General features: G+C 36.7%; 1 protein-coding gene across 1 annotated transcript in view; it reads right to left on the bottom strand.

Annotated features, from left to right (window-relative positions):
* Positions 1 to 4,524: 4,524 nt before the first annotated feature.
* COL6A5 (collagen type VI alpha 5 chain) overlaps positions 4,525 to 26,239 on the bottom strand; it is a 93,287-nt gene continuing 71,572 nt past the window's right edge. Inside the window, 6 exon segments of the mRNA XM_074195784.1 lie at positions 4,525 to 9,898; positions 11,379 to 11,623; positions 12,876 to 12,972; positions 16,028 to 16,717; positions 18,049 to 18,123; positions 18,501 to 18,581. Of these exon segments, the coding sequence (XP_074051885.1) occupies positions 9,879 to 9,898; positions 11,379 to 11,623; positions 12,876 to 12,972; positions 16,028 to 16,717; positions 18,049 to 18,123; positions 18,501 to 18,581 (1,208 nt within the window). The 3' untranslated portion in view covers positions 4,525 to 9,878.

Here is a 26,239-nt window from a genome sequence, read left to right as displayed (position 1 = left end):
TTTATAGAAATCTTTATACCTTGACCCACTATTGAGCTCTTTGGAAACACTAAACATGGAACCATTTTTTTGTGGGTCCCTAGCACATAACTAAATGTTTGTTGATCTACCATGTTCCAGTCAATATTTTCCTGTTGTTTTTCTTTTTCATTTTATTTTAGGTGAAATTTTCAGTTAAGTCAATGAGCCAGCTTTAAAGTCAAGAAGACCTGGGTTCAAGTCTCACCTGTGACACACCTTACTTGTGTGAGATCCAGCCTTCCCCAGCAGTTCTGTAGACCATAAATTTCAGAAAATGTGTAGCTTTTTATTGTTAGAGGGAGTTTCTTTACCTGAGAGTTCCTGGTCTCCATAGATAGTCTCCAGACCTATCTCAGTGCCCTGATTCCTCTCCTTTATGTGCCCTCTTCCTCCCCTGAATCTCAAACCAAGCATCAGATCCATAAAAAAAAAGCAAAATCAAATTTACCAAAAAGATCACAGAATTTGCAGGTACATCTGTGCATTGTTATGATGATACGAAAGTATTGCACCAAACCACAAAAGCCAACTGTCCAAAAACAATTCTGCTTATAGGAAAGCCTAATAAGAAAGTCTGTGTGACCATTTTTGAGAGGCCTCCATTTGCAAATAGATTGATCAGTACTCTCCATAATAACAGTGTAATGAACCCACGTTAAATTGGAACAGCTTTAAATGAAAAGAAGCTTTTTATCATTTGTTGGGTTTTATTAAGTTATAATTAAAATTTTGTATTTTATACTTTGGTATTCAGGATCATAGGCTTCTTGATTTAGAACTGGAAAAGACTTTAGGGTCCAATCTCTTAAAGAGGAGAAACTGAGGCCCTGAATGGTTAAGTAACTTGCCCAGGAACAGTCAGTAAGTGATAGAACAGAGATTTGAACTCCCATCACTCTTTCTATTTTGCATGTCCAAAATCCAACACATTCAGTTCCTTCTCACTTTGGCTCCAACCTAACCTTCCATTTCCAATTTCTCTACTCATATTTATGGCAGAATAATTCTCACAGTCCCCTAGGCCTGAAGTTTTTAGTTATATATAATGATTTCTTCTACCTCTTTCCAAGCAGTTACCAAGAAGTGTTCATAACTATTGTAAAATCTCTAGGAAAAGCAGAGTATGGCAGAATGGATAAGGTGCTGTATTTGGAATTGGAAGATTTGGGTTTCAATTCTACTTCTAAACTAGTTGCCTCTTAGATACCCCATAGGCATTTCCCATTCACCATGTTCAAAACAGAACTCATGATCCTTTCCCCCAAATACCATCTTCTCCTCTTTCTTAAGATTGTAAAGGGCATTAATGACTTGAAACTTCATCCTTGATTTCTCACTCACACTCACCCCACATACTCTTTATGTTATTGAGTCATCACTTCTATTTTCACAAAATCTCTTGTATTTGTTCCTTCTCCAGTTTCATAAGCTTCTACCTTACTTTTAGGTCCTCATCACCACTCATCTGGACTACTGTAAATCACCTTCTAATTGATCTCTCAAGTATCTTTCCATTTCAATTTATCCTCTGCTCAGCTGTCAAAGTGATTTACTTAAACTGCCAATCAGATCTAACCATGGTTAGATGGTCCAAGTCCGTCCATCCCCAATAAATTCCAAGGATTCCCTATTAGTTTCATGATCAAATATAAGATCTTCTTTTTGGCATTTAAGGCCCTTTTCAGGATAGTGTTATAAATTAAGAAACTCTCTTATTGTATGGGATTTCAGGGATTAGAGGATATAAAAGTAACTGGAAAGCATTTAAGTGAAAATTAAAGGATAGGGAAATGGAAGTGCTGTGATCATGGGAGTATATCAGAAAATATTTGCAAGAAAGAAGAAAAAGGATCATCTAGGTAGTGTAGTGGATAGAGCACCTGCCCTGGAGTCAGGAGGACCTGAATTCAAATCTGACTTCAGACACTTAATAATTACCTAGCTTTATCCCTGAGGTACCACCTCACACCTCTCAGACTGGTCAATATGACCAGAAAGGACAATGATCAATATTGGGACACTAATACACTGTTGGTGGAGTTGTGAACTTATCCAACCTTTCTGGAGAGCAATTTGGAATTATGTCCAAAGGGAAATAAAAATGGACATTCCTTTTGATCCAGGAATACCACTACTGGGTAAATACCCTGAAGAGATCATAGAAAAGGGTAAAAACATCACTTGTACAAAAATATTCATAGCAGCCTTGTTTGTGGTGGCAAAGAATTGGAAATTGAGGGGAGGTCCATCAATTGGGAAATGGCTGAACAAATGATGGTATATGTACATAATCGAGCACCATTATTCTATTAGAAACCAGGAGGGATAGGAATTCAGAGAAGCCCAGAGGGATTCTGTATGTGAGCAAGATGAGCAGAACCAGAAGAGCATGGTATACCATAACAGCAACATGGGAGTGATGATCAACCTTAATGGACTTGCTCCTTTCATAAGTTCAGTAATCAGGGGCAATCTGGGGCTATCTTTGATGGAGAACACCATCTGTATCCAGAGAAAGAATTGTGGAGTTTGAAGAAAGACTAAAAACTATTACCTTTAATTTAAAAAAGCCGTTAGCTTATTATGTAATCTTGCTATCAACTATATTTTATTTTTTTCTTAAGGATATGATTTCTCAACACATTCAGTTTAGATAAATGTAAACAATGTAAAGACTGCCTTCTGTGCAGGGGTGGGAGGAGGGAAGTGAGATTTGGGGAAAATGTAAAATTCAAAAATAAACAAATAACTATTTTAAACATTAAAAAAAATAATTACTTAGCTGTGTGACCTTGGACTCACTTAACCCCATTGCCTTGCAAAAGCCAAAAAAAGAAAGAAAGAAGAAAAGAACAAAGAGTTTGGGAAATAGAACCAAAACTAGGATGACATGCTAATGATAGAAGATTTTAATTCTCTGGACTATGGTAGAAGTATTGCTCTGCAATTTAGTATAATCTGGGTCTGTCTTAATGACTATTTCATTGTTAAAGAGATGGAAGAGGTAAAGAGAGGAAATGGCCCTGAATCTGACTAACAAAGAATTGACTAGTGATGCCATAGTTCACAATCAGGTCTGGAGTCAGAAAGATCTGAGTTCAAATGTGACCTCTGACTCTCTCTGGTAGTGTGACCTTAGCTAAGTCACCTAACTTCTGTTTGCCACAGTCTTCTCATATGTAAAATGGAGCTGAGAAAAATTGTGGGGATCAAGTAAGTTTATATTTGCAAAAAGTGCTTAAATGCAGTGCCTGGATTGACTTATTCCTTCCCTTCACTTTCTTTCCCCCACATCTTCCATCAAGGAGAATGTTTTTTGAATTAGGGATAGAACACTAATGGTTAGTAGGGAAAGACAAATCAGGACAAAAAGAAGATGGCATGAGACTAGTTGTTTTCAATGAGTTTTTCACCAGGCTCAGACAAACTACATTAGAAAAGAGGGAAAGAAATGGCACAATGAGTATATAGACAAAAACGTGACCCAAGAAAATTAGGTGATGAATGCATATAGCAGGAAAAAGCAAAGAGCTCTGTGTAGTCTTGGGGAGAATTTCACCCACTTGTAGGACATAGAGACGGTTTCACATGGGGAGCAGGGGAGTATTTGAACTATCTTTTAAGGGATGAATAGAAGATGAATAAGGGACAAAATGGAAGGGAAATGTTTCCAGCATAGGGAAGAATGTGAATAGGCAGATCCAAGGAAGAAAGTGAAGGAAGGCACCGTGCCAAGAGCTTTATAAATGAGAGAAAGGAAATCTTATTACATTAGTCTTGTGCCCCAAATTATATTGGATATTTTAAATGGGTAATTCCTATCTCCCATTTCATTTGTGTTCATGCTTCTTACTTGGATACCTTGTGGTTCTGCAATTTTATTGGTGTGGTTCCTCTTCCAATTAGTGCCAATTGCTTCCCATCTCCATTTTCTCATCCCATTTCATCTCATGTGTTGACACACTATCATGAATTCTTCATAGAAGACCTCCCTAAGTGTGCTGGAGTATGTTTCCATAAAACCTTCAGGCTTATCTCTCAATCTCCCAAAATGACTGAAAGATTTCCTTTTCAAAATGTTTTACAATCAAAACTGAATAGTGTGAAATTATAATGGGCAATCTGGACCCTAAAGGAGACATATAAGGAAGCAATTTTCCCCAGTTCCTGTCGGAGACTGCATTTGACATAATTTTCCAGTCAATTGATTAATTTTGCTCAACTCCCCCCATATCTCTATTTTATTTTTTAATATAAGGGATGACTTTATGGGAGGAATAAATGCTGAGAAATACAGGTGTCACAAAAACAAACAATATCAATAAAAATGATTTAAAATAAAAGGTTCCCCTCCCCGCCTCGCTACCATCTCTTCCCAACCCAAAGCTCTTTCTCCTATACCATGCTAAGATGTACATTATTGCAATTTGCTGCATCTTACTCTACATGTTCAGCATCTCTCCATTTTCCTTTGAGTTAGCCATAATTTTGATTCTTAAGAGTCTGCAACATTAGGAGATTACCAGCAAAATATCACCATAGGAAGAAGTTTGGTGCTTAAAACTTACAGTAAAAAAAAAGCTATTCCATGTCAAATATAGTCTTTGTCCCCTTCTTTAGCACTAAAATAAACACTCATGGATTGCCTCAAAGAGTTACCATTCCAATTGGATATCATGATCTAAATGATACACTATTTTCATCCATGTGATTTTTCCTCCATAGATTGATAGTTTTTGCCTAGTCTTGTCCTTTCAATTTCATCTAATTAGTGTTCTTGTGATGATTTGGCTAGATTAGGTTTCACACCAATCTGCCCACAATTTTTTCAACTTCATTGCTGTTTTGGCTGTTTCATGATAGTATATTCATAAGCTTCCATTTGCTCCATAGTAATACTTTAAGAATAGTTTGTACTTTAAACCCAGGTTACTTTTGCTTCCTCTTGACAATGAAATCAAATTTTTGTTATTTAAGTTTATTTCTGGGCTTTGGGGACCTTCTCGATAAGGTGATCACTTTACTGTTATTCCTTCCACATGTGACTTTCCAGTGGTTTCAATATACCACAGGTCAGCATAAGAAATTAAATGTATATTTTGGGGAGTTTACAGAGGCTGTAGACAATACTCAAAGGCTAGCAGATGACACAGAAAAAATATTTTTACTTACATTGATCTACATATATCCTCTGATCAAATACTTAGCTCAAATTTTACAATAAGGTGCTGTAAACTCTGAATAAAAGAAAAATTTTGGACTTCTGTGGTATGAAGGGAGGATCAAAAAATTTTGCATATGGTTTTTCAGATTACAGGAGGTACCATTCCCCTAATTCCAGCAATGTGGAAGGAATAATTAATTGTATATTGGTTTGACTTATCAATGAAATGGAATGATCTAAACTCATATTTTTGCTTTTATCCATTTTCCATTCCCCTTCCCCCCGCCGTGTACATAGTTTAAGTAAGCTGCTATATTTGTATATGACTTTTCACCTTTGTTATTTCTTATAATTTAATTTCTAAAATTCCTTGTTTCTTCTCCCTCACTGCCTTAAGAAGGCAATCAATTCAACATCAATCATACATCTGAAGTCATGTAAGACATTTTCATATTACCCATGTGGTAAAAGAAAATGCAAACAAAATAAAACAATAAATATAAAGTTAAAATATACTTTAATTTGTACTTAGAGTTCATCAGTTTTCTCCCTCGGTAAGTAATATTTTTTCATTATAGGTCATTTGGAAATATCTTGGATCATTGTCTGGAGCAGTTAAATCTTTCATTATTGGTTATCATACAATATTGCCTGTGCTGAATACAATGTTCTCCTGATTCTGCTCATTTCACTTTGCATGAATTCATATATGACTTACCATTTTTTTCTGAAACCATCCTGCTCCTCATTTCTTAATCAGTTCCTTTTTTTTTTTTTTTTGCAAGGCAATGGAGTTAAGTGGCTTGCCCAAGGCCACACAGCTAGGTCATTATTAAGTGTCTGAAGCTGGATTTGAACCCAGGTACTCCTGACTCCAGGGCCGTGCTTTATCCACTGTACCACTTAGCCACCCCGCTCCTCATTTCTTAAAACACAATAATATTCCATTACAATCACATGCTACAACTTGTGCAGTCATTTCCCAGTTTAGGTGTATCCCTTGATTTTCAATTCTTAGCTACCCCAAAAAGAACTACTATCAATATTTTGTAAAAATAAGTAATTTCCCCTTTTCTCTGATCTTTTGTGGTATACAAACCTAGTAGTCCTTTAGTAATAGTTCCAAATGGTTTTCCAGAATAGTTGGACCAACAATGGCAATTTTCCCACATCCCCTCCAACATTTGTTGCTTTCCTTTGTTATATCAATCAGTCTGCTGGTTGTGTGGTAGTACCTCAGAGTTGTTTTGATGAGCATTTCCCTAACAGTGATTTAGAGCATTTTTTTTCCCATGTAACTATTGATAGTTCTGACTTCTTTTTTTGAATACTGCCTCTTCCTATACAATGTATACAATTATCCAACTGGATAACTGCTCTTATTTTTATACATTTGACTTAGTTCTCTATATTTTTGAGAAATAATGCCTTTATCAGGGAAGCTTGCTATGAAAATTTCCCCCAGTTTCCTATTTCCTCCTAATTTTGATCACATTAGCTTTATTTGTGCAAAACCCTTCAATTTCATGCAATCAAAATTATCCATTTTGCATCTGGTGTTTGGTTATAAATTCTTCCTTAATAATTATTTTAATTTCATCTTCATTGGTAGTGCATTTACCCTATTTCTTTTTTAAAATCAACTTAACCAATGGTTTATCTTTTTATCATTTTTAATAAAACAGTTCCTAGTTTTATGTATCAGTCCAATGACTTTTAAAAGTTTATTTTCTCCCAGATACATGGAAATACAATATTTTTAACATTCATTTCCAAAACTTTGAACTTTTAATTCTTTCCCTTCCTTTCCCCTCCAGTCCCAAGTTCAATGTTTTTTTTTGAATTTCAATTTTATTCATCTCTCCTTTGATTTTTCAGGATTTTCCATTTTGGTGTTTAGATAGGGCTTTGTAATTTGTTCTATTTCTAGTTTTTTTAGTTGCATGCTGAATTTACTGTTCTGCTCTTTCTCTCTTTAGTGATGTAAGCACTTAGAAATACAAATTTTCCCCTAAGTTCTAACTGAATCCCACAAATTTTGGAATGTTATCTCATTGTTGTTATTCTCTTTAATGAAATTATTGATCATTTTTATGATTTGTTCTTTGACCCATTTATTCTTTAGGATTAGATTGTTTCATTTCCAATTGACTGTTTTGGTTTTTTTTGCAAGGCAATGGGGTTAAGCGGCTTGCCCAAGGCCACACAGTTAGGTAATTATTAAGTGTCTGAGGCCGGATTTGAACTCAGGTACTACTGACTCCAGGGCCAGTGCTCTATCCACTGCGCCACCTAGCCGCCCCTTGCAATTGACTTTCAAAATGATATTTCATTTTTCCAATTACATGTAATAGTAATTGTAAGAAATGTGAGATTGATTGTTAGTTTACATATATATGATATATACACACATACATTACCAAGATTGGGGCCTGTCTGTGATTATGCCTATGAACAGATATGTGAGTATAAGACAAAAGAAACGATCCTGACCAATCATTGAGCTGAGTGAGGTCCGCACCAAACATCAAGCCTCCTTACTGAGCCGGATGTCAAAAAGTAGTTTCAACTAGTGAGGGGTTGTGCCTGCTTAATGAAGTTCAGACATATTACTGTGCACTAATTATATTAGTATAATGAGCAGGGCAGGAAAACATATAGGAATATAGGGATATAGGGATAAATGTATTAATTAGATTATAATCCTGACCAATGATTGGCAAGAAGGTGAGGAACAAGTCTTTCAAACTGCAATATAAGAATGTACATTGCCATAATTCACAGCCTTCTTTCTATAGGAGAGATGGTCCTTCTTTGGAAAGAAGTTAACAAAAGCCATTTTAATCAGTCCAATTTAAGTATTTATAATTATGAGCTATCGATAACAATAATTTTTAACATTTGTTAAATTTTTTTGAGTCCCAAATTCTCTTCCTCCCTGAAAATAATCTTTGACATTCATTTCAAATTCTTTTTGTTTCAAATTCACTTCCTTCCTCCTTTCTCCACCCCTTCTCTGAGACAGCAAGAATTTGATTCAGATTACACATGTGTAATCATGCAAAAAACACTAATCATGTTAAGGAAAACATAGACAAAAAATCACTAAAAAGTAAAGTGAATAATAGAATGTTTCAAATTGCACTCAGACTTCATCAGTTCTTTCTCTGGAGGTGGATAGCATTTTTCAGCATGAGTCCGTAGGAATTAACTTGGAACTTTATATTTCTGAGAATAGTTAAGTCATTCACAGTTGATAATCATACGATCTTGCTGTTAACGTGTGTAGTATTCTACTTATCTTTCCATCTCCAACTTGAGAATTCCTAAAGCCGTTCTTGCTGCTCTCATCACCAACTAGTTCCACCACTTCCTATGTAGTCTTGGGCTAGAAGGATGTCTCATTTTGACCTTTTGTTGACTCTGCCGATTCAGAATTCAATTTGAAGCATTATTTTAAAGTCATTTGGAGGGGAATATTGGAAGAGCTCAGCTGAGTATTTTCTCTACTCTGTCATCTTGGCTTTATCATGATTGATTCCTTATCTTTTCATTTCAAACTTCGTTCTAATGTGTTCATCACCAGCTAGCTCATTAAGAAATGTCTGTTATATCAATAGTCAGTCATTCATTATTTCTTAAGAAATAGTCAATTTCTTTCATTTTTTTTTTTGGTATTTATTATACTGTTTTATACTTGCCATGTGTCTTTGGGCTCTTTTTGTTTGTTTGTTTTTGCAAGGCAATAAAGTTAAGTGACTTGCCCAAGGTCACACAGCTAGGCAATTATTAAATGTCTGAAGGCAGATTTGAACTCAGGTACTCCTAACTCCAGGGTCAGTGCTCTATCCACTATGCCACCTAGCTGCCCCTGTCTTTGGACTCTTAAAGAAATGTCTGTGATATATAGGGGTGAAATTTCTTAAATTTTCAGGTCTTGGATCCCTTTTATTTCTTAATCCTGAACTATATTCCCCAATATCTTTTGCATTCCTCAAATGTGCCCACTTTTGTATTAAGTTATTGTATTAACAAAATAAATGTCTATTTGCTTTGGAGACACTTGTCCAATTCAGAGAATTTCTCCAGCTCTTCATTCTCTGATCATCCATTAGTCTTTGTGTTTATGCTCATCAAGAGCTCTAAGGAGACTCTTACCCAAGAAAGGATGTTTTTGCTACCTATGAGATTTTTTCTTTGTTATTTCTTTTCTTGGTTATTTATGCCAGTTGTATGTTTTTTTTTTAATTTAAGGAAAATCACAGGATAATAGTTTCAGAGCAAGAAGATACATTAGAAGTTGTTAAGTCCAAACTCCTCATTTTACTGGTGAAGAAACAGACACAGAAACTTAGGTGACTTACTCAGGATCCTTTAACTAGTAAGTGTTTGAAGCACTATTTGAACTCAAGAATTCTTGATTCTAACTCCAGTACCCTGTAGAGCTTCATTTGGGAAAGTATTTTCCTAGATGTAAGATTGCTTACTATATATTGTCTGTGGCATTTATTATTTTTTCTCTGACCAAAACCTCTTAATATTATAGTACATTAAATATTAGGAATCTGTGGTCTATATTTTTATCTCGACACACATGTCTTCGATTGACAACATAAAGTACACAATTGTACAAAAATTCACAACATGCAATACGCAAATGACAAGTCACAGCATGTTTTTAATGAAGTTATCATCATCTTATGTCTCCATGATCTGAAAAAGAAAAAAATCCTTTTATCTAAGTGAATTAACAATAACCTTAAAGGTAACACATATCAAACTATTACAGTTATACCCTCTGTCTATGCTTTTCTATGGTTTTTACTTCTCATAAGAGATATCCACCAGAGGCTGATGTTTCAGGCATTCAGATGAGAACTCTAAATTAAGATCCAATGATGAAATGATGCATTAGCAAAAACTCAGACAAGGTCAATTAGAGCATAAGATCCAAAATCTTTTACTTTTTACCAGTTATCTGTGGTAGAAATTGAAAATAAACCTAAGTTGGCATAAGAAAAAAGAAATCTGGTTTCTTTTCTAAAGAAAATTATTAAAGCCTATAGTTGTATGTATCAGACATATCTCATCAGCTGGAACAAGAAAGAAAATCTTCACAAGGGGCAAAATTGGTAAGTAGTAGAACTAGGGGTCTGAAAATGATGTTAAATTTCTTCATAGAGAAATGATAGGGTATTTTGGAAATATAATTGATATAAAGGAAAAGTGACAATGATCTTTTACTTTGGATTCTATTAAGGTGATCACCACCACTTGCAAAATTGACCATAAAATATTGATGGGATAGGTACAATAAAATTTCTTTGGGTACCAACATTATGATAACTTTGCTACTTATTGGTCCCCCCCCCCAACCACATCCACCCTCTGTTCCTAAAATTCACATACTGTACTAAAATTCACCCACAATAAGGACCTAGTATTCCAAGCATTACTGACTGATTCATACTTTGAAAATTTCCAGAACACCTCCCTGAATGCAACTTACTTTATCCCAGTCACTCATCACTATAGGCACTCTCTCTTTATATTTATCACTTTTATTTTAGTTTTTGCAAGGCAATGGGGTTAAGTGGCTTGTCCAAGGCCACACAGCTAGGTAATTATTTAGTGTTTGAGGTTAGATTTGAACTCAGGTTCTCCTGACTCCAGGGCCGGTGCTCTATCCACTGCGCCACCTAGCTGTCCCCATATTTATCACTTCTAATCAATATTTCTCATTTTTTCTTTTCTTTTCTCTTTTAATCCATTTGAACTTTTTAAGAAATGGTCTTTGTTTTTCTTGCTGTCTGCTTATTTCCTTTTTTCTTAAATCATTCACATTTCAATTTTCCCCCTTCATTGTCTTTTTCACAGCTTCATTCTCTCCTGTCCCTCTTCTTTTCAACCATTTCCTCTCTTCATTTTTATTCTCCTTTTTTCTTACCTTCCTCCTCTCTTTCTCTCTCTTTCCTTCTCTCTCTCTCTCTCTCTCTCTCTCTCTCTCTCTCTCTCTTTCTCTCTTAGTTTTTGCAAGGCAATGGGGTTAAGTGACTTGCCCATGGTCACACAGTTAAATAATTATTAAGTATCTGAGGTCGGATTTGAACTCAGGTCTGATACCATCTGACCATAGTCTAAAAGAGAGAGATTTCTCTTATATGGGATCCCAATTCTGGATATTGTTAATTACCTTTGTTAGTTTTTTGTTCATCTTCAACAAAGGTGGTATTTTCTTCTGAACATGGTGCTTCCTGATCATTTATTGAGACTTCCCCAATAGAAAAGAGACGATGCAGCTTGTGGACCAAGTCAAAAACATATCCAGACTTAACACTTTGGTTGCCTTCTAAAATGACAAGTTTGTGGTCATCCGAATCATATTCATCAGAGAAGTCACCATTTTCTATCTCCATCTCATATCCCTCAGGAAGAAGGCTGATCAGAGAGAAGGAATGAGAAAGATAGGGCATAACTTTCAGTCATAGTGGATAGTGTACATGATTCCTAATTATATAACATAAATCAACTATTATTGGCCCACATAACTGGAATGTACTGCCCATCATCCCAAGACTGTGATCTGAATCCAGTGAAATGTGAGAACATTTCAGCAGGTAATAGGTCCCTCTCATGTCTCAAGGTTTTCCAATGTCAAACCTTTTTTAACTTAAATTTTATAGAGTATTTGGCCTTATAGTTTGCAAAGTAAAGATTCAAAGCAGTTTTCCTGGCAGGTCTACCTTGGCAAAATGCTTCAAGTTCTTTTGAGTTCTGTTTTCTAAAATGGCATCTTCTTGGCAATTCTGTCATTTTTCTCCCTTTCCCCTCAGGTTTTTCTTGTCTTCCAGCCATACCGAATGGCTTCAGTGCTGGTAATGAGCCTTTTGATCATGGGAAGGTCCAATTCTGATAGTTCATTGGTATTGGGAGCTACTGGCACCAATGAATATAGGCAACTTCCCTTTAGTTTAGAGTTTCCAAGAATTGTTTCCAGTCACTTCCAGTCTAGGTGATTTGTCTCTAAGGGTACAAGTAATATTCAAACCTTGGTCTCCCTGAGTCCTCTATTATATCACAGCAAATGTTATAGTTATAAAATATTCAAATTAAAACAAACCATTGTAGTTGTAAAAACAGAAGCACTCTTAAAAATCTTTGAATGGACAGAAAATGTATTAAAGTAGGGAAAAACCCCCCTGGTTTTGGAGCCAGGAGACCTAGACTCATAATCCTGTCTCTATCATTAGTTATCTCTATGACCCTGAACAAGTCTCTTACCTTAATGGTCCCTTCTCCTTCCTCACAATGAAAAATGTGAGGGGTAAGATAGACTAGACTAACCCTCTTTTGTGTCTTGGATCCCTGTGGCAGTATGGTGAAGGCTATGGACTCCTTCTCAGAATTATGTTTTTAAATGCATAAAATAAAATATATAGAATTACAATGGAAATATTGAAATATATTAATAACAACATTAATAAAATAAATTCATGGGACCTTTGGTTGAGAACCTTTGATCCAGATGATCTCTGAGAATCCTTAGATCTCTAGATCTCTAAATCCTATAAAAATAAAGATTTTTAAAAATCAAGCATCTGAAAAACATCTCCATATGCTGAAACAAAACCTGTATTTATCTCAAAGGATAATCATTTCTCATAAAGCCTTAAAAACACTTTCAACTCACAATATGGTGTGTTCTTCCTGAGGTTTTTTGGGTCCAGAAGAGGTCACGTCAATACATTTTGAGGCATAATCTGCAGGAGGATATTGGTTGATTGCACCTAAAGAGAGAATAGGCTAGGATAAGTTTTATATATATATATATATGCAAATTCTCAAGTTCCATGCTTCTTTTACAAAATAAACTTTTCTTTTCTTTCATTAGTTGATGTAAAAAATGCTTTTAAAAACTACTTGTAATTGTTGGTCTTTTTGTCCCTATTTGGGACTTTCTTGGGGAAAAATAATGGAGTAATTTGCCATTTCTTTCTTCAGTTCATTTTACACATGAGGGGAATGAGGAAATAGGATTAAGCGACTTGCCCATGGTCACACAGCTTGGAAATGTCTGAGGCTGGGTTTGAACACATGAAGCTGTGTCTTCCTGACTCCAGGCCTGGCACTCTATCCACTATAGAAATACCTAGCTGCCTCAAAAGCTACTTGATTAAGTATTTGGGTTACTCTCACTAGACACAATATTTCCATCTCTATCCTTTATTATCTAGTGAATTTAAAGAAATCACTGGGAAGTAATACAGTTCAGCAGAAAGAGTACTGAACTTGAAATCAGAAGATCTAGGTTCAAATCTTGATTCTGCTATTTTTTCCTTAGGTAAATCATTTTCCCATACTGGGGTTCAGTTTCCTCATATATGTAGGGGGTAGGCTAGATGACTTCTAAGATTCCTTCTTGGTTCAGAATTATTATTAGTTTCTCATTAAGAGATGTGGGAATTGGCATGAGTTCCTTATAATCTGAAATCCCATAATCTTCTAAGATTGAATTATCTCATGTTAGCAATAGTCTAGAGGCTATATAGCCTTGGGTAATGTGAGAGATGGTCTCCTGTGAAGTTTTCTCATAAAAACCTTTGTCATATAGTTTCTGGGCTTTGCCTAGGGAGGTAGGTTCACAAGGATTTAATGTTGTCTACAGTTACTTTAAATGGAACTTCTCTATCTCTTGCCCTTGGGCTTTATTCTTCATATATAGAAAGAAAACATTCTTATGCGGGTGGAGAAAATGACCTTCATGTAAAGCTTTCTCTTTTCATTTTTTTCTCTCTTTTTTTTTCTCTTTTCATTTTTACTGAAAAAGTAAAAAGAAAAATGCTATCTGGTTTCCATAGCATCTGCACTTCTTGGAAAATGAGGTAATTTTAAGAAAATTAAAAGTGATTTTTTTCTGATTGGGTATCTCCTAATTTGGTCAAAGGAAATGCATGATGAGGTTTTGCAGAACTTTACTTTTTATAAGGTATAGATTAGCTATGAATAATTATGGTAATAAGAGATTGAAAACTATAACTTTCTAATAGGATAGAGATTAGTTATGAGTAATTGGGATAAAAGGATTGAATTTGCTTTGCATCAGATGGATAGTATTAGGGAAGAGATTGAGAACTTGTCTTACCAACCAATGGTGGGAATAAGACAGAATTTAGAGGTAGGATTATTAATTCCTATTAAAATAATCTGCAAGTGATTATTTTTGATACACACTTCCTGGTTTTGCAATGGAAGGGGCCATTCCCCCAGGAAATAAACCTTTCCCTCTCCCTGACTCAGACTGCAGACTCTTGATTCCTATGAGTGTATTTTATCTCACACAGGCACGATGTCAAAATTTCAGTCTATACCCAATCATGCCCAAGATTCATTAATATGAAATTGTCTTACCTCATAGTATCTTGGATTCTCTAAGGCAAAATCATCAGTTTTTTTTTTATTTTCAAGGGGGACGACACCTTTGACTTCACAGGTTTAACTACCTTTATCAACAAAGTTTAGCTCCTACTCTTAACTTAGAATCTATTTGCTTAGGGTAAATGAGAATGTAAACGACTGTCAGGACATGTCAGAAGCTCTCTTGAATCCAGGCTTTCCTGACTCCAAAAATGCTTCCTTATCAAATATGCCAACTTGTATCTTGAAAAAATCAGACACTTCTTAGCTGTGTGACCTTGAGCAAGTCACTTAACCCAGTTTGCCTCAGTTTCCTCATCGTGAAATGAGCTAGAGAAGGAAATAGTAAACCTCTCACATATCTTCCTGAAGAAAATCCTAAATGGAGTCACAGAGAACCAGTCACAACTGAAAAACACTAAACAACAATGCAAAAGTCTTGAAAATTAGCAGAGGAAAAATAGATTTGGATTCAGCGTTTCTTTCTCATCTCCTGGATCTGTATAGGAAGCTCTATATATTCAGTCCAGAATATGAAGGTCGAGCCAGAAGAGACTAGGTGGAGATCTAGGAAATGGCCCAAATAGAGAATGTGAAGAATGGTGAAATCTCTGGAAAATCTCATAAAGCTGGTAAAACAGATTGGAAACTGCTGAAGAGGGTCATACGTTGGCTTTAACCCACTATAGACTAAGCACCCTCTGGGGAGTTAGCAGATGTGCTTGGAAAGATGAAGCTACTCTCTGCCTTCCCTCCTCTATTCACCACCTCTGACCCTACAAATACGCACTGGAAGCCATTGTATCTTTCTGAGTCTGCTCCTTTCCGTGGAAGACATAAAATTAAGCAAGTGGGGTATAAGAACCCTTGAGACGCTTTGGCACCACATGAGCTCAGAGACATAATGGAATTTCACTATAACCTCATTTTAATACCACAAGGTCATAGATTTAGAGTTAGAAGGGAGGGGATCATTAAACCTAAATCTTTTATTTTTCAGAGGAGAAAACTGAGGACTAGATTTGCCAAAGGTCACATGGGGCAGAGTTAAGATGCAAACCCAACTCTTCTTACATAACCATCTTTCCATCAAGCTCATCTGCAAAATATAGAACTTCATATGAAAGAATAGTTATTGGAATATGAAAACATCAACAGGGCCAGTCCTAAAGAATACAAAAGGATCTGTTGAAGTAACTTTATCCCTAGAAGCAGCATTAGAGAACCTGGATCCTCAGGGCAATGATGCACCAAGAGCCTGGGTAATAGTCTCCTTCCTGGGTTTCACATTACCTCGTTCCTTCCTGGCTCTAGGACTCAGCAGTGATGACTTCCAGGAATCTTAGATTACTGAGCTGATCCTTTGGCCCTACTCAGAGACATTCAAACCCTTTTAAAAGCAAAAGAAGAGAATATTTAATGACTTACGTCTGACTGAATGGAGAAATGGTTTAATGAACCGCACAATATAGTCAAAGTCAGGTTTATGAATTCTGCCCAGCTGAACCAAGTGATGTTCCAAGGGTGGGCTAGCGAGCTCTTCTAACTCTTTGTGGTTGTGTTTGGGGCCAAAGGATAACACGAAGATGGCATAGCCTAGGCACCTGGCCCTTAGGGCTTCTTCTTTTAAGGCTTTTCTGTCCAAATAATTGGTCTCTCCACCAGATATCACAAAGATAACTCTGTTTTTCCTTAGATTGGGCACCTCTGAGAAGATATTATCGATTGTCCACTTCAGGGCATGGCCAACAAAAGATTCACCATTCAGTTGTTGAAGAGATTCCCACATGTGCTTTTTCATATGACGTATACTGTCATAAGAAACTAAATCAAATTCCATTTGGACAGGACATTCTTCTGCATTGGGTACATAGCCCCGGGGGGAGTAACTCAGGAGGGATACTCTGTCTCCTACACGAGAGGTCATTGGGTCTGGGGCAATATAAAAGTAGTCAAGTATCGAAGCTATACATTCTTTTATTTCCTGAAACTCAGAACTTCCCACATTTCTTGAAGAGTCGAGGAGGAAAGCTACATCCATAAAAATATCTTCCAGATTCAGAGTGCCAGATTCCAAAGGAGACCCTGAGTCTTCTTTTCCTTCAAGATGATCATCTCCTGCAACAGAATTTTTCATTACATCATTTTAAGTGGGAGGATAAACTCTGAATTCTTAGAAAATCATCAAAGTTCATGAAATTAGAACATTTTGACATTAGAACATAAACAAAGAAGTTCACTGATGTTTCAATGTTGAATGGCTGAAGGGATCTCCAGATAAAAGAGATAGAGTAGGAAGGGCACTGAAAGATGATGTTCCATTTGGCAAGTACATTAACATTAATCTGAATTATGTACCTTGGATTCAAAGGGAATGGAGCCCATATCAGAGTTATCTGATGCATATCCACGCTCATTTGTGCATATGAAACAAAATGTGGATATTTCATAAACCATGCACTTTTTTCTCCAAGTTATGATGAAAGGAGAACATAGAATTGTCAAAAATTGATCAAGAGCTGTTCCCTCTTTTCTTTGCAAAGATGGGAGACTATGAACATTGAACACACTGACCAATTTGATAAGTTGATTACTTTTTCTGAATTACTTTTTTCTTTTGTTACGAGATGACTAGATAGAGATCAGAAAGACATTATGAAACTAATGTAGTATAAAAACAAGTTACCAATAAAATTAATTTTTAAAAAAAATGATTACAAGAATTGATTTCAACCAAATCATCTTCCTACAGGCTTTCTCTCTTAACCCCTATCTTCTCTTGAATGTCCATCTCTATTCATTAAACCCAGATCATGTGGTTGAAGTAGAATTACCTCTTTGGGACAACACTGTAGCACTTTCACGCTAAACAGCTATTGCTAAATTACTAAACACTATTACTAAATAACTATTCCCGAATTATCATTAATATAGTTATAGTATAGTATATAGCATGCTATTTTGTAGTATTTTTATTATCGCCACTTACTACACTTTAAGCTCCATGTAGGATGGTACTGTCAAATAAACTGTGATTCTGCCCCAATGACCTTCATTGTTCTATATACTTAGAAGGCATTTAAATATTTACTGAATTGAATTATTATTTTAAAGTGGATTGATTATGGGTTCTTGTTAATATATTATTTCATAAAAATGAATTTTTACAAATATATTTTTAGAGCTAAATGGACAATTTTTTTTTTATATTCAGGGAAACTGGGATTCAATAGAAAGTCAACATTTTTCTTGGCCATTTATAGTCAATTGATTCACAAAAGTATAAATTACTTTCTATGAATTTAGTATTGTATGGTGAATTTAGTATTAGTACAATGAACAAGTCTCCATAACCTGGAATCTGAGGTTTTGTATTTGGAAAACCTTTTAATCCAACTCTTTCACTGAAGAGAGGAGAAAGCCAAGGCCCAAAGAATGATGTGACTTACCTAATGGCACAGGCATCAAATCCATATCCAGCATCTCCATGTCCATTGGTTTATTTGCTATATGATACGGTCTTTCTGAGTAAGTAAGTGAATGAAAAAAAATTACTAGGCATCTAGTGTGTACCAGATTCTGGGCTAAATTCTGGGATGAAAACGGCAGAAGGAAACATTTCTGTTGTTATTTTTTTTAATTAGCAATGCTACTTATTCAAAAATCACCAAATGTAGACATAGAAGGGATCTTGGGGATGATCTAGTCCAAGGCTGTTCAACTTTACTTTTAAAACATTTTACTGAAACAACAGCCATTATACTTTGATGTGTCATTTTAACGAGAGCTCTGTGGTAGCTCAGCTTTGTTTTACGGTCACATTTTGAACAGCCCTGATCTAGTCCAACCTTGGAGATTTAGGAAGAAGGAACACAAGTCCTGGATCGAGGGAGCAACTTACCTAAAGTCATGTAGGTAGTAGAGGCAGGATTCATATCCACTTTCTCTGATTCCATATCCTGGGCTTTTTCTATTATACTTTCTATGTGGAAGAATAAATGAATTAATGAAGAAATTTAATAAACACAGGAATTATATCAGGGACTGTGCTATAACATAAAGACAAAAATGAATCAATTCTATTTTCTTCTCAATTAGCAATATTCACATTCCAGGATCAAAGGATTTACATATAAAAGAGGTCTTATCTATTTGAGACTCCTTATTTCATAGGAGGAAACTAAGGCCCAGGATAGAAAGTTTATCTAAGGTCACATACACAGAATTAATTTTTAAACTCTCACGATTTGAATCCAAATCCAACACTATTACTTCAGGTTGCATTTCTGCATGGATGAAGGAGTGAAAAAAGAATTTATTAGATTTCTGTTGTATGCCAGAAACTATGTGAACATGGAGTTTAAAAATATGAAAGAAAAAGAGGAATTAGTTCATATTTCTTTTAGGGTTTTTTTTTGCAAGGCAAATGGGGTTAAGTGGCTTGCCCAAGGCCACACAGCTGGATCATTATGAGGTGTCTGAGACCGGATTACTCCTGACTCCAGGGCTGGTGCTTTATCCACTGCGCCACCTAGCCACCCCATCTTATTTCTTCTCAATAGACAGTGAGTATTCTGTATCAATTTACTTCAATAAACATTGGCTAAATGTTTGTTGATTGATTGTTTGATTGATTTTTCAATCACATATGGGCTTTTTATAGCCTCCATTTTATACCATGGTTCCAGGCAGCATCCTTTGTTAATACTTTTTGTTAATACCAACATACACAAAGCTCTAAATATAGTTAGATTTGGCAGGGAAAAGAGAAGCTATAAAAGGATAATTAATACACTGAATTTTACTCCCTGCCATGGACAATAAACAGTACTTTTTAGCTGATGGAACTTCGATAAACAAAAATTCAAACATTATCATCTGTTCATCTCTTACTTCTTAGGCATTTTACAGATTATTGGTCAGATCCCTTGCTTTGGAGCATCTTAAAATTTAAGATCAAAACTTATCCAAATGACACAAACCTAAAAGCTCAAAGGAAAGATCAGAAAAGAAAGCCAAGGAAATGACTGGACCTCTTCTATGCTGCCATCTACTTTTAAGAGGAAAATTAAGATTCATTGCTTTTTTAAAGAGAATAATGTAGAATCTCAGGCCCAAAATAACATACTTTTTTATTTGGTCATTTTACTTGTCTCTGAATCTCAGAGCTGTCTGATTTCTTATGGCTTCCTTTTAAAAAGAGTCCAAGCCTCAGTATTTCAAACCAATAGTTTAAAACCTTTTTTACAGAGAGGTTTAAACACACATGCTGAATGAAGAATGGAACTTCATGAAAATATCGCCCATTAGGAAAGCCTGGCAGGGGTATTGGAGATACACCTGTGGGTTAAGGCAATTCAGTGCATTTTTTCTGGACAGTCCACCCAGCCAAACTCCCATCGATATTAATGCTGTACAAGAATTTCCTCACTTGCCTGGAAGAACTGCCTCAGTATCCTAGGGACCAGCTTGGAAGATGTGATGAGGGGTCAGCCTAGATTTCCAAGAAAACTTTCCCAGAGCTTTGTCTTACTCTGGCCCTGGCTCATCAGTCACCCTGCCAAACTTCTTCCAAAACTGCTGAATTCTGAAAGAAGCGGGGGTGGGAAGAAAGTTGGGGAAGAAGATGGAATAAAGGGGAATTGAATTTCTCTTTACTGGAGTCATTTGGAGGAGAATTCCAGATGCTGTGAAACAGCTGGCTTGTTCTGCAACCCTCTGGTGGGAAGTTACAAGAGTTTGCAAGATTACACAGTGGCCCATGCTGGAAAGTGTCCTAGAGGTCACATCCAATTTGATGCAGCAGATTTGGTGTGTGCATTTGCATAGGAGGTTCAGATGATTCCCAATCTCTTTTCAAGTGAGAATTTCTTGTTTGTTGTTCCCCTAACTGGTTTCCATTACTTGAATCTTCTCATTCTTCCATTAGAGCTGATTTAGAATCACTAGTGTGGAACTAAGGCTTTTTAAGAGACTGTAGAAATGTCAGCTTTGCATTCAGAGGAGATGAGGATGGGGAGCTTAGCAAAGGACACCTGAAATGTTCAGAAGGTCGCTAAAGGCCTCTGAGGGGGAAGCTAAATGATTCAATGGATAGAGGGCTGACCCTAGAGTCAGAGGACCTGAGTTCAAATCTGAATCAGGCACTTACTAGCTATGTGACAAGTCACTGACCTCTATTTGCTTCAGTTTCCTCATCTGCAAAATGAGCTGGAGAAGGACATGGCAAACCACTCCTTTGCCAAGAAAGCCCCAAATGGGGTTACAGATAATCAGACATGACTGAAATGGTTCAACAACAACAAAACGGACTAGAATCTAGGCTGGATAAGTCTTTGGAAGCAGTTTTGTTGGCAAAGTAGATAGAGTATTGGATTTGAAATTAGATAGGCCTCCCTTACATTCTTTTCTCAGACCTTAATAGACCCACATAGGTAGGTCACTTAATTGCTATCAGCTTTAGTTGCTTGCTCTTTAAAATGGGCATGATAATACCTCCGGCCTCACAGGCTTTTCTTAAGGATCAAATGGGATGGCGCATGTTGCAAACCTTAAAGTGTTTTACAAATTCTGTTACCGTGATCACAATCATCATCTCCTAGATCCTTAAAATGCAGATCCTTAAAATGGCATAGGAGATAAAACGATTGACATGGAGTCGACCAAATGAAAGTTGGAATACTACATTTAATATTTATCAGCTGAGTAACCCTAGACACCTCACTTGACCTCTTCTTTGCCCAAGTTTCCATATTGGTAAAATAAGGGGACCAGACTTAATGGCCTTTATCTTATGGAGACCATGGACTATCCAAGTGGTCAATCTGAAAATATTTTTCTTCTTCAATTTGTCCTTTCAAAGAACCATTTCTAAGATTTTCACCTTAAAATCTTGGATGCGATACCACGTCTTGAAAATTCCAACCATCTATAAAAGATAGACTCTCAACACCACTTTGGGGGCCTTATGTACTGGCCTCCAAATTGATCTTTCTCCTTCTAAATGTATTTTTCCAATCCATTCTCCCTTTCCTACCCAAATCATCTTCTGAAGGCACTGGTCTGTCCAGAGTACTCCCCTATTCAAAATTCCTACATCTTCATTTTTTGACTATTAGAAAAATACAAGCCCAGAATAACAGGATGCTCCAAACTGAGAATCTGAAAGGAACTCAGGGAGGATGGAGGTATCTAATGCAGTTCAAAACTCCTAAAGGAATTCCCTCTATTATCCATCGGCCACCCAATCTCTTCTTGATGATTCCCAGTGGGTGGGTGGGTGGGGGGAGATGGAGTTCCTCCTGGCTCAAAAATCCCTTTTCAAGTTGATTTCACATGATCTCTTTTCCCACATTTATATTCCAGCCAACTGGTTTCCTGATGGTCTTCTAGTCAAAAGTACCATCCCTGCCTCTCTGTACATTCTCTGAGGAGCTTCACAGTGTCCAAAACACTCTCTTACTATCTCTGCTTTTCAGATTCTTTATCTTGCTCAAAATTCAGTTTAGGAGCCAAATATTTCCTCTGGGGAATCTTGAATTCTCTCCCTACCTCCTCAGTTGTTATATCATTCTTCATTTTCTTAAATGTAATTAAGGGGCTTTGTTGAATTTTTCTGCTTTCATCCTCCCCATCACTGTTTTGCTTAACCTTATACTTACTTGGAAATATCTCATCTTCTCTAAAACATGGGTCCTTAATCTGGAGTCCATAAACTTGTTATTAAAAATGCTTTGGTGCTGAATTTCAATATAATTGGATTCCTTTGCAATCCTAAGTATTTTATTTTGTCCATAGTTTCTCTGCCAAAGGGGTCCGTGATGCAAATAAAAAATAAAAATCTTTGCCCTAAATAGAATATAAGATTCTTGATGGTAAGGTAAATCTCATTTTAATCTTTATATTTCTATTTCCTTAAGGGTACCTTACTTAATGGAGCATACTTAAAAAAAACTGGATCTGGGACTTCAATAGCACAGGAAACTCCTTTCCCAACTCCCTGCTCTGCACTTTAAACTTGAAAGATTTTACGAGCTTAAGTAACTAGCTAGCTTTGAGGCCCAGAGAAATTAAGTGACTTATACAGGGTCACACGTCAGAGATGCATCAGACCTTAAATAGTAAGAAAAACATTTAATGAATTGACTTAAAGACAAGTGTGAGCTATGGCGGTAAAGGTAGATAGATTATAGACAGTGCAAGGAGATTCCTAAGATTATATCCTATGAAGCCTTTTGTTTTTCTTTTCAATGTGGAGAATAATCTATGGAAAGCTTCAAATTCTTGAGAATGGTTTAATTCATTTTTCAAATAAGTCACAATGACCCAGGACCATCTCTCTCAGCTATCTAGCCCGGACCCTGTCCAAGGTTCAAGGATATCTGAACTGACCATGGAAGGCAGTAAGCAAATGGATATGGATACTAGATAAATTCCTGAGTCCAATATAAATTAATTGTGGATTATTTTTACCACCTTTTCTTCTCTCATTAAAATTGTCAGATAAGGTCCATATATAGAGGATTGAAAGGGACCTTAGAACAAATAAATCTAATCTAACCCCTTAATTTTACACATGAGAAAATTGAATCTGAAAAAGTTTGACTTCCCCAGGGTCACACAGGTATTGTCTGAGGTAGGATTTGGACAGAATCTCAAGATTTCCTAACTTCAGATGCAGTGCTCTCTAACCATTGGGCCACTCAGAATTCTCATATTTTCTTAAAGCATCAGAATTATTTTTTAATTCAACTGGATGGTGCTAGTACTATTCCTTGGATGAAAGTAAGGGTAGTAGGAAGGTATAGTAAGACCTGAGGACCATTTTATTCATGGAAACCTTAACTTGCTAAATAGCACTCCAGGGCCTTCTGAAAGTAATTTATGCCTTTGGAACTGTGGAATTCTCAGCACCTTCACTGTATTTATTGGATTTTTTTCTGATTCCCAAAGCATCTGTTTGAGGATATAAACACTGTACTATAAAAAGAGAATTAGCAGTAATCACAGGGCTTCATTTCCCTGGGATGAGTCCTCCCTTCTACTAGCACAGATGTTAACCAGCTTATGACTTGGCACAGGGTCATGACTGAAAAACTCCTCCTTGCCAGGGTCACCATGGAGTTGACGTTAGTTTAGCTAGGCTGGGTTTGCTGACAACTAGCTAAGTTGTCGCTGTCAAAGACTGCCCACTGGCTTACAAAGCCTTGAGGAGGTCTCAGTGGTGGAGCAACAGAATGGCGAGTAGGAAGAATCCTGGACTCAGAATTAAGAGAGACCTGTGTTCAAATCCTGCCTACCACCTTTACCAGTCATGTGATAATAGGAAAGTCACCTAACTTCCCCTGGTTTCAATTTCTTCCTCTCTAAGATGGGAATAACAGTCTCCCAAGAGTTATTGTCTAGACCATCATCATTCTAATAGCTAATGTTTATATAGAGCCTACTGATCTAATGTTTGTCCTTCATTTTCAAAGAAGACCAGGGTATTAAGAAGGTGATGCCAGGACAAGCATATGAATTGGTTTTGGGGAGGGAGCTGTGCTAAGTCTTCAATCTTTCTCCTCCAGAGTCATTCAGATCCAGTGGCCGGATATGAATTAGGATGACTGGGGATGGTCCTGAATGCGAGGCAGTCAGGGTTAAGTGATTTGCCCAAGTTCTCAGAGCTAGTAAGAGTCAAGTGTCTGAGGCTGGATATGAACTCCCATCTTCCTGACTTCAAGGCCAGTGCTCTATCCACTGCACCACCTAGTTGCCCTACTATGAGTTGGGCATTATCTTATTTGATCTTTACAACAATCCCTGGAGGTGGGTGCCACTATTTCCATTTTATGGTTGAGGAAACAAGCATGCAAAGATCAAGTGACTTGCCCAGGGTCACCCCTCTAAGAGGCATCTGAAGAGGAATTTGAATTCAGGTCTTCTTGAGTCCTGGCCCAGTGCTCTATTCAGTGGGTCAACTGATTGAATATTTGAGGTCTTCCTCAACCTGATTGCAATTGTGTTCTGCAATTTTAACTTATGCTATTTCCATTTGTGTCTTAGCCAAATTGGTCTAATTTATTTATCCTTTCTTCCCCCATTTTCGCGCCTTTGTTTGTGCTGACATCTATGTTAGAAATCAAATGTCTTTCATCCTCCATCTACACCTGTTATGATTCTTCTTCTAGGGTCTAACACATCGGCTACCTCCTCCTAAAAGCCTTCTTCCTCTTCATCGGAGGAAAGAAGTTAGAACTATTTCCATGAACAATGTGGCACCATCTCCAGTGTCATTGTCGCATGACCACAGCAAGCTCTTCAACTTCTGTAATCCTTATATCTCCCTCTATAGGCAAGGCTAATTTAGGAGATAATTAAGATAGTAATTAAGCTTCTTGATTGGTCACAAAGATATTGCTGGTACTTTTCCATCTAAACCTTCTGAGGGATATAAAACCCCTCCGCCTCAGGAAAGACAAGTGTCAAAGACTTCCATTGCGTTGCTCTGCTAGTGGCCTTCATACTATCCTGGCTGTTCACTTCTTACTGAGGATACCACTGAGTGAATGATACTCCAGGAAAGACTGCCCACCAAGGGTTCTTTAAATCTGAGGGAACACAGATGATTAATTTGCCTTGACTCTATCCTACAATGTAATAATCATGAGTAGTCTGTGTATCTGCCTTCCAGAAGCATCTACTCTCTTGGGGGCAAGTGATCTCTCCTTTTTGAAATTCCTCATACTGCTTGGAACTTTCCTTTGATAACAATTCCATTGTTTTGTTGTCAGTTTGATGGATGAGTCAAATCATGCCCTAAACACTGGAGATACAAATACAAAAGAAAAGATCCCTGTCATCAAATAGCTTACATTCTAATAAGAAATAGTAGCAACACATACAGGGGAGGAAAAGCCTTTGGGTTTAGCAAGCTATGAGGGGATTATGAGTGAGCCACTGGGGAATAGATTGTTAGTGGAAAGAACACTTGATTTGTAATCAGGGCTAGGATTTAAAATCTAGCTTTGCCACTCACAGCCTGTGTGACATTGGGCAAATCAGGCCAACTGGCCTCAGTTTCCTCATATGCAAAATGAGTCTAGTTCTGAACTTAAGATCTTCTTTTGATTTGTGTACATGAGTCAGCTCACCACTCTGAGATAGCCTACCACTCTGAGATTATAAACTCCTTGAAGGCAGGGACTGCCAGTCATTTTATCTGGGTATTCCTGGTGCCTACTTACATTCAGTATAGCACTGTCACAGAGTAGACATTTAATAAAAGTTTGTGTTTTTTGTTAGATGGCATGGAACCGTCTTGGATTTGGCAGCATGGTCACATGCCAAGCTCCATTCATTTTATTAAGGAAGTTATTTCATGAAACAAAACACAACCCAGAGAGCCAAGAAATTGCTTTAATAGTTATTGCAGCACAAGACACATGGAATATTTTAGCAGAAAGCATTGTTTTAAATAGTCTACATAGTCAAATGCAAGACAATATTAGACAATGGGACATGAAATGAAAATGGAAATGGAAATGGAAAAATGACTCCCATGCAGAGGTAAGATTAATAACTTTGGGAATGACTTTAAAATGAACTATCTGGGGACTTCTTTTAGCCATACACACACACACACCCCTCCCTCAACCA

Source organism: Macrotis lagotis, chromosome 7 (assembly GCF_037893015.1).
Source record: "Macrotis lagotis isolate mMagLag1 chromosome 7, bilby.v1.9.chrom.fasta, whole genome shotgun sequence".
NCBI lineage: Eukaryota > Metazoa > Chordata > Mammalia > Peramelemorphia > Peramelidae > Macrotis > Macrotis lagotis.
The sequence above is the reverse complement of the archived record's forward strand: the minus strand, read 5'-3'. Positions and strand labels throughout refer to the sequence as shown.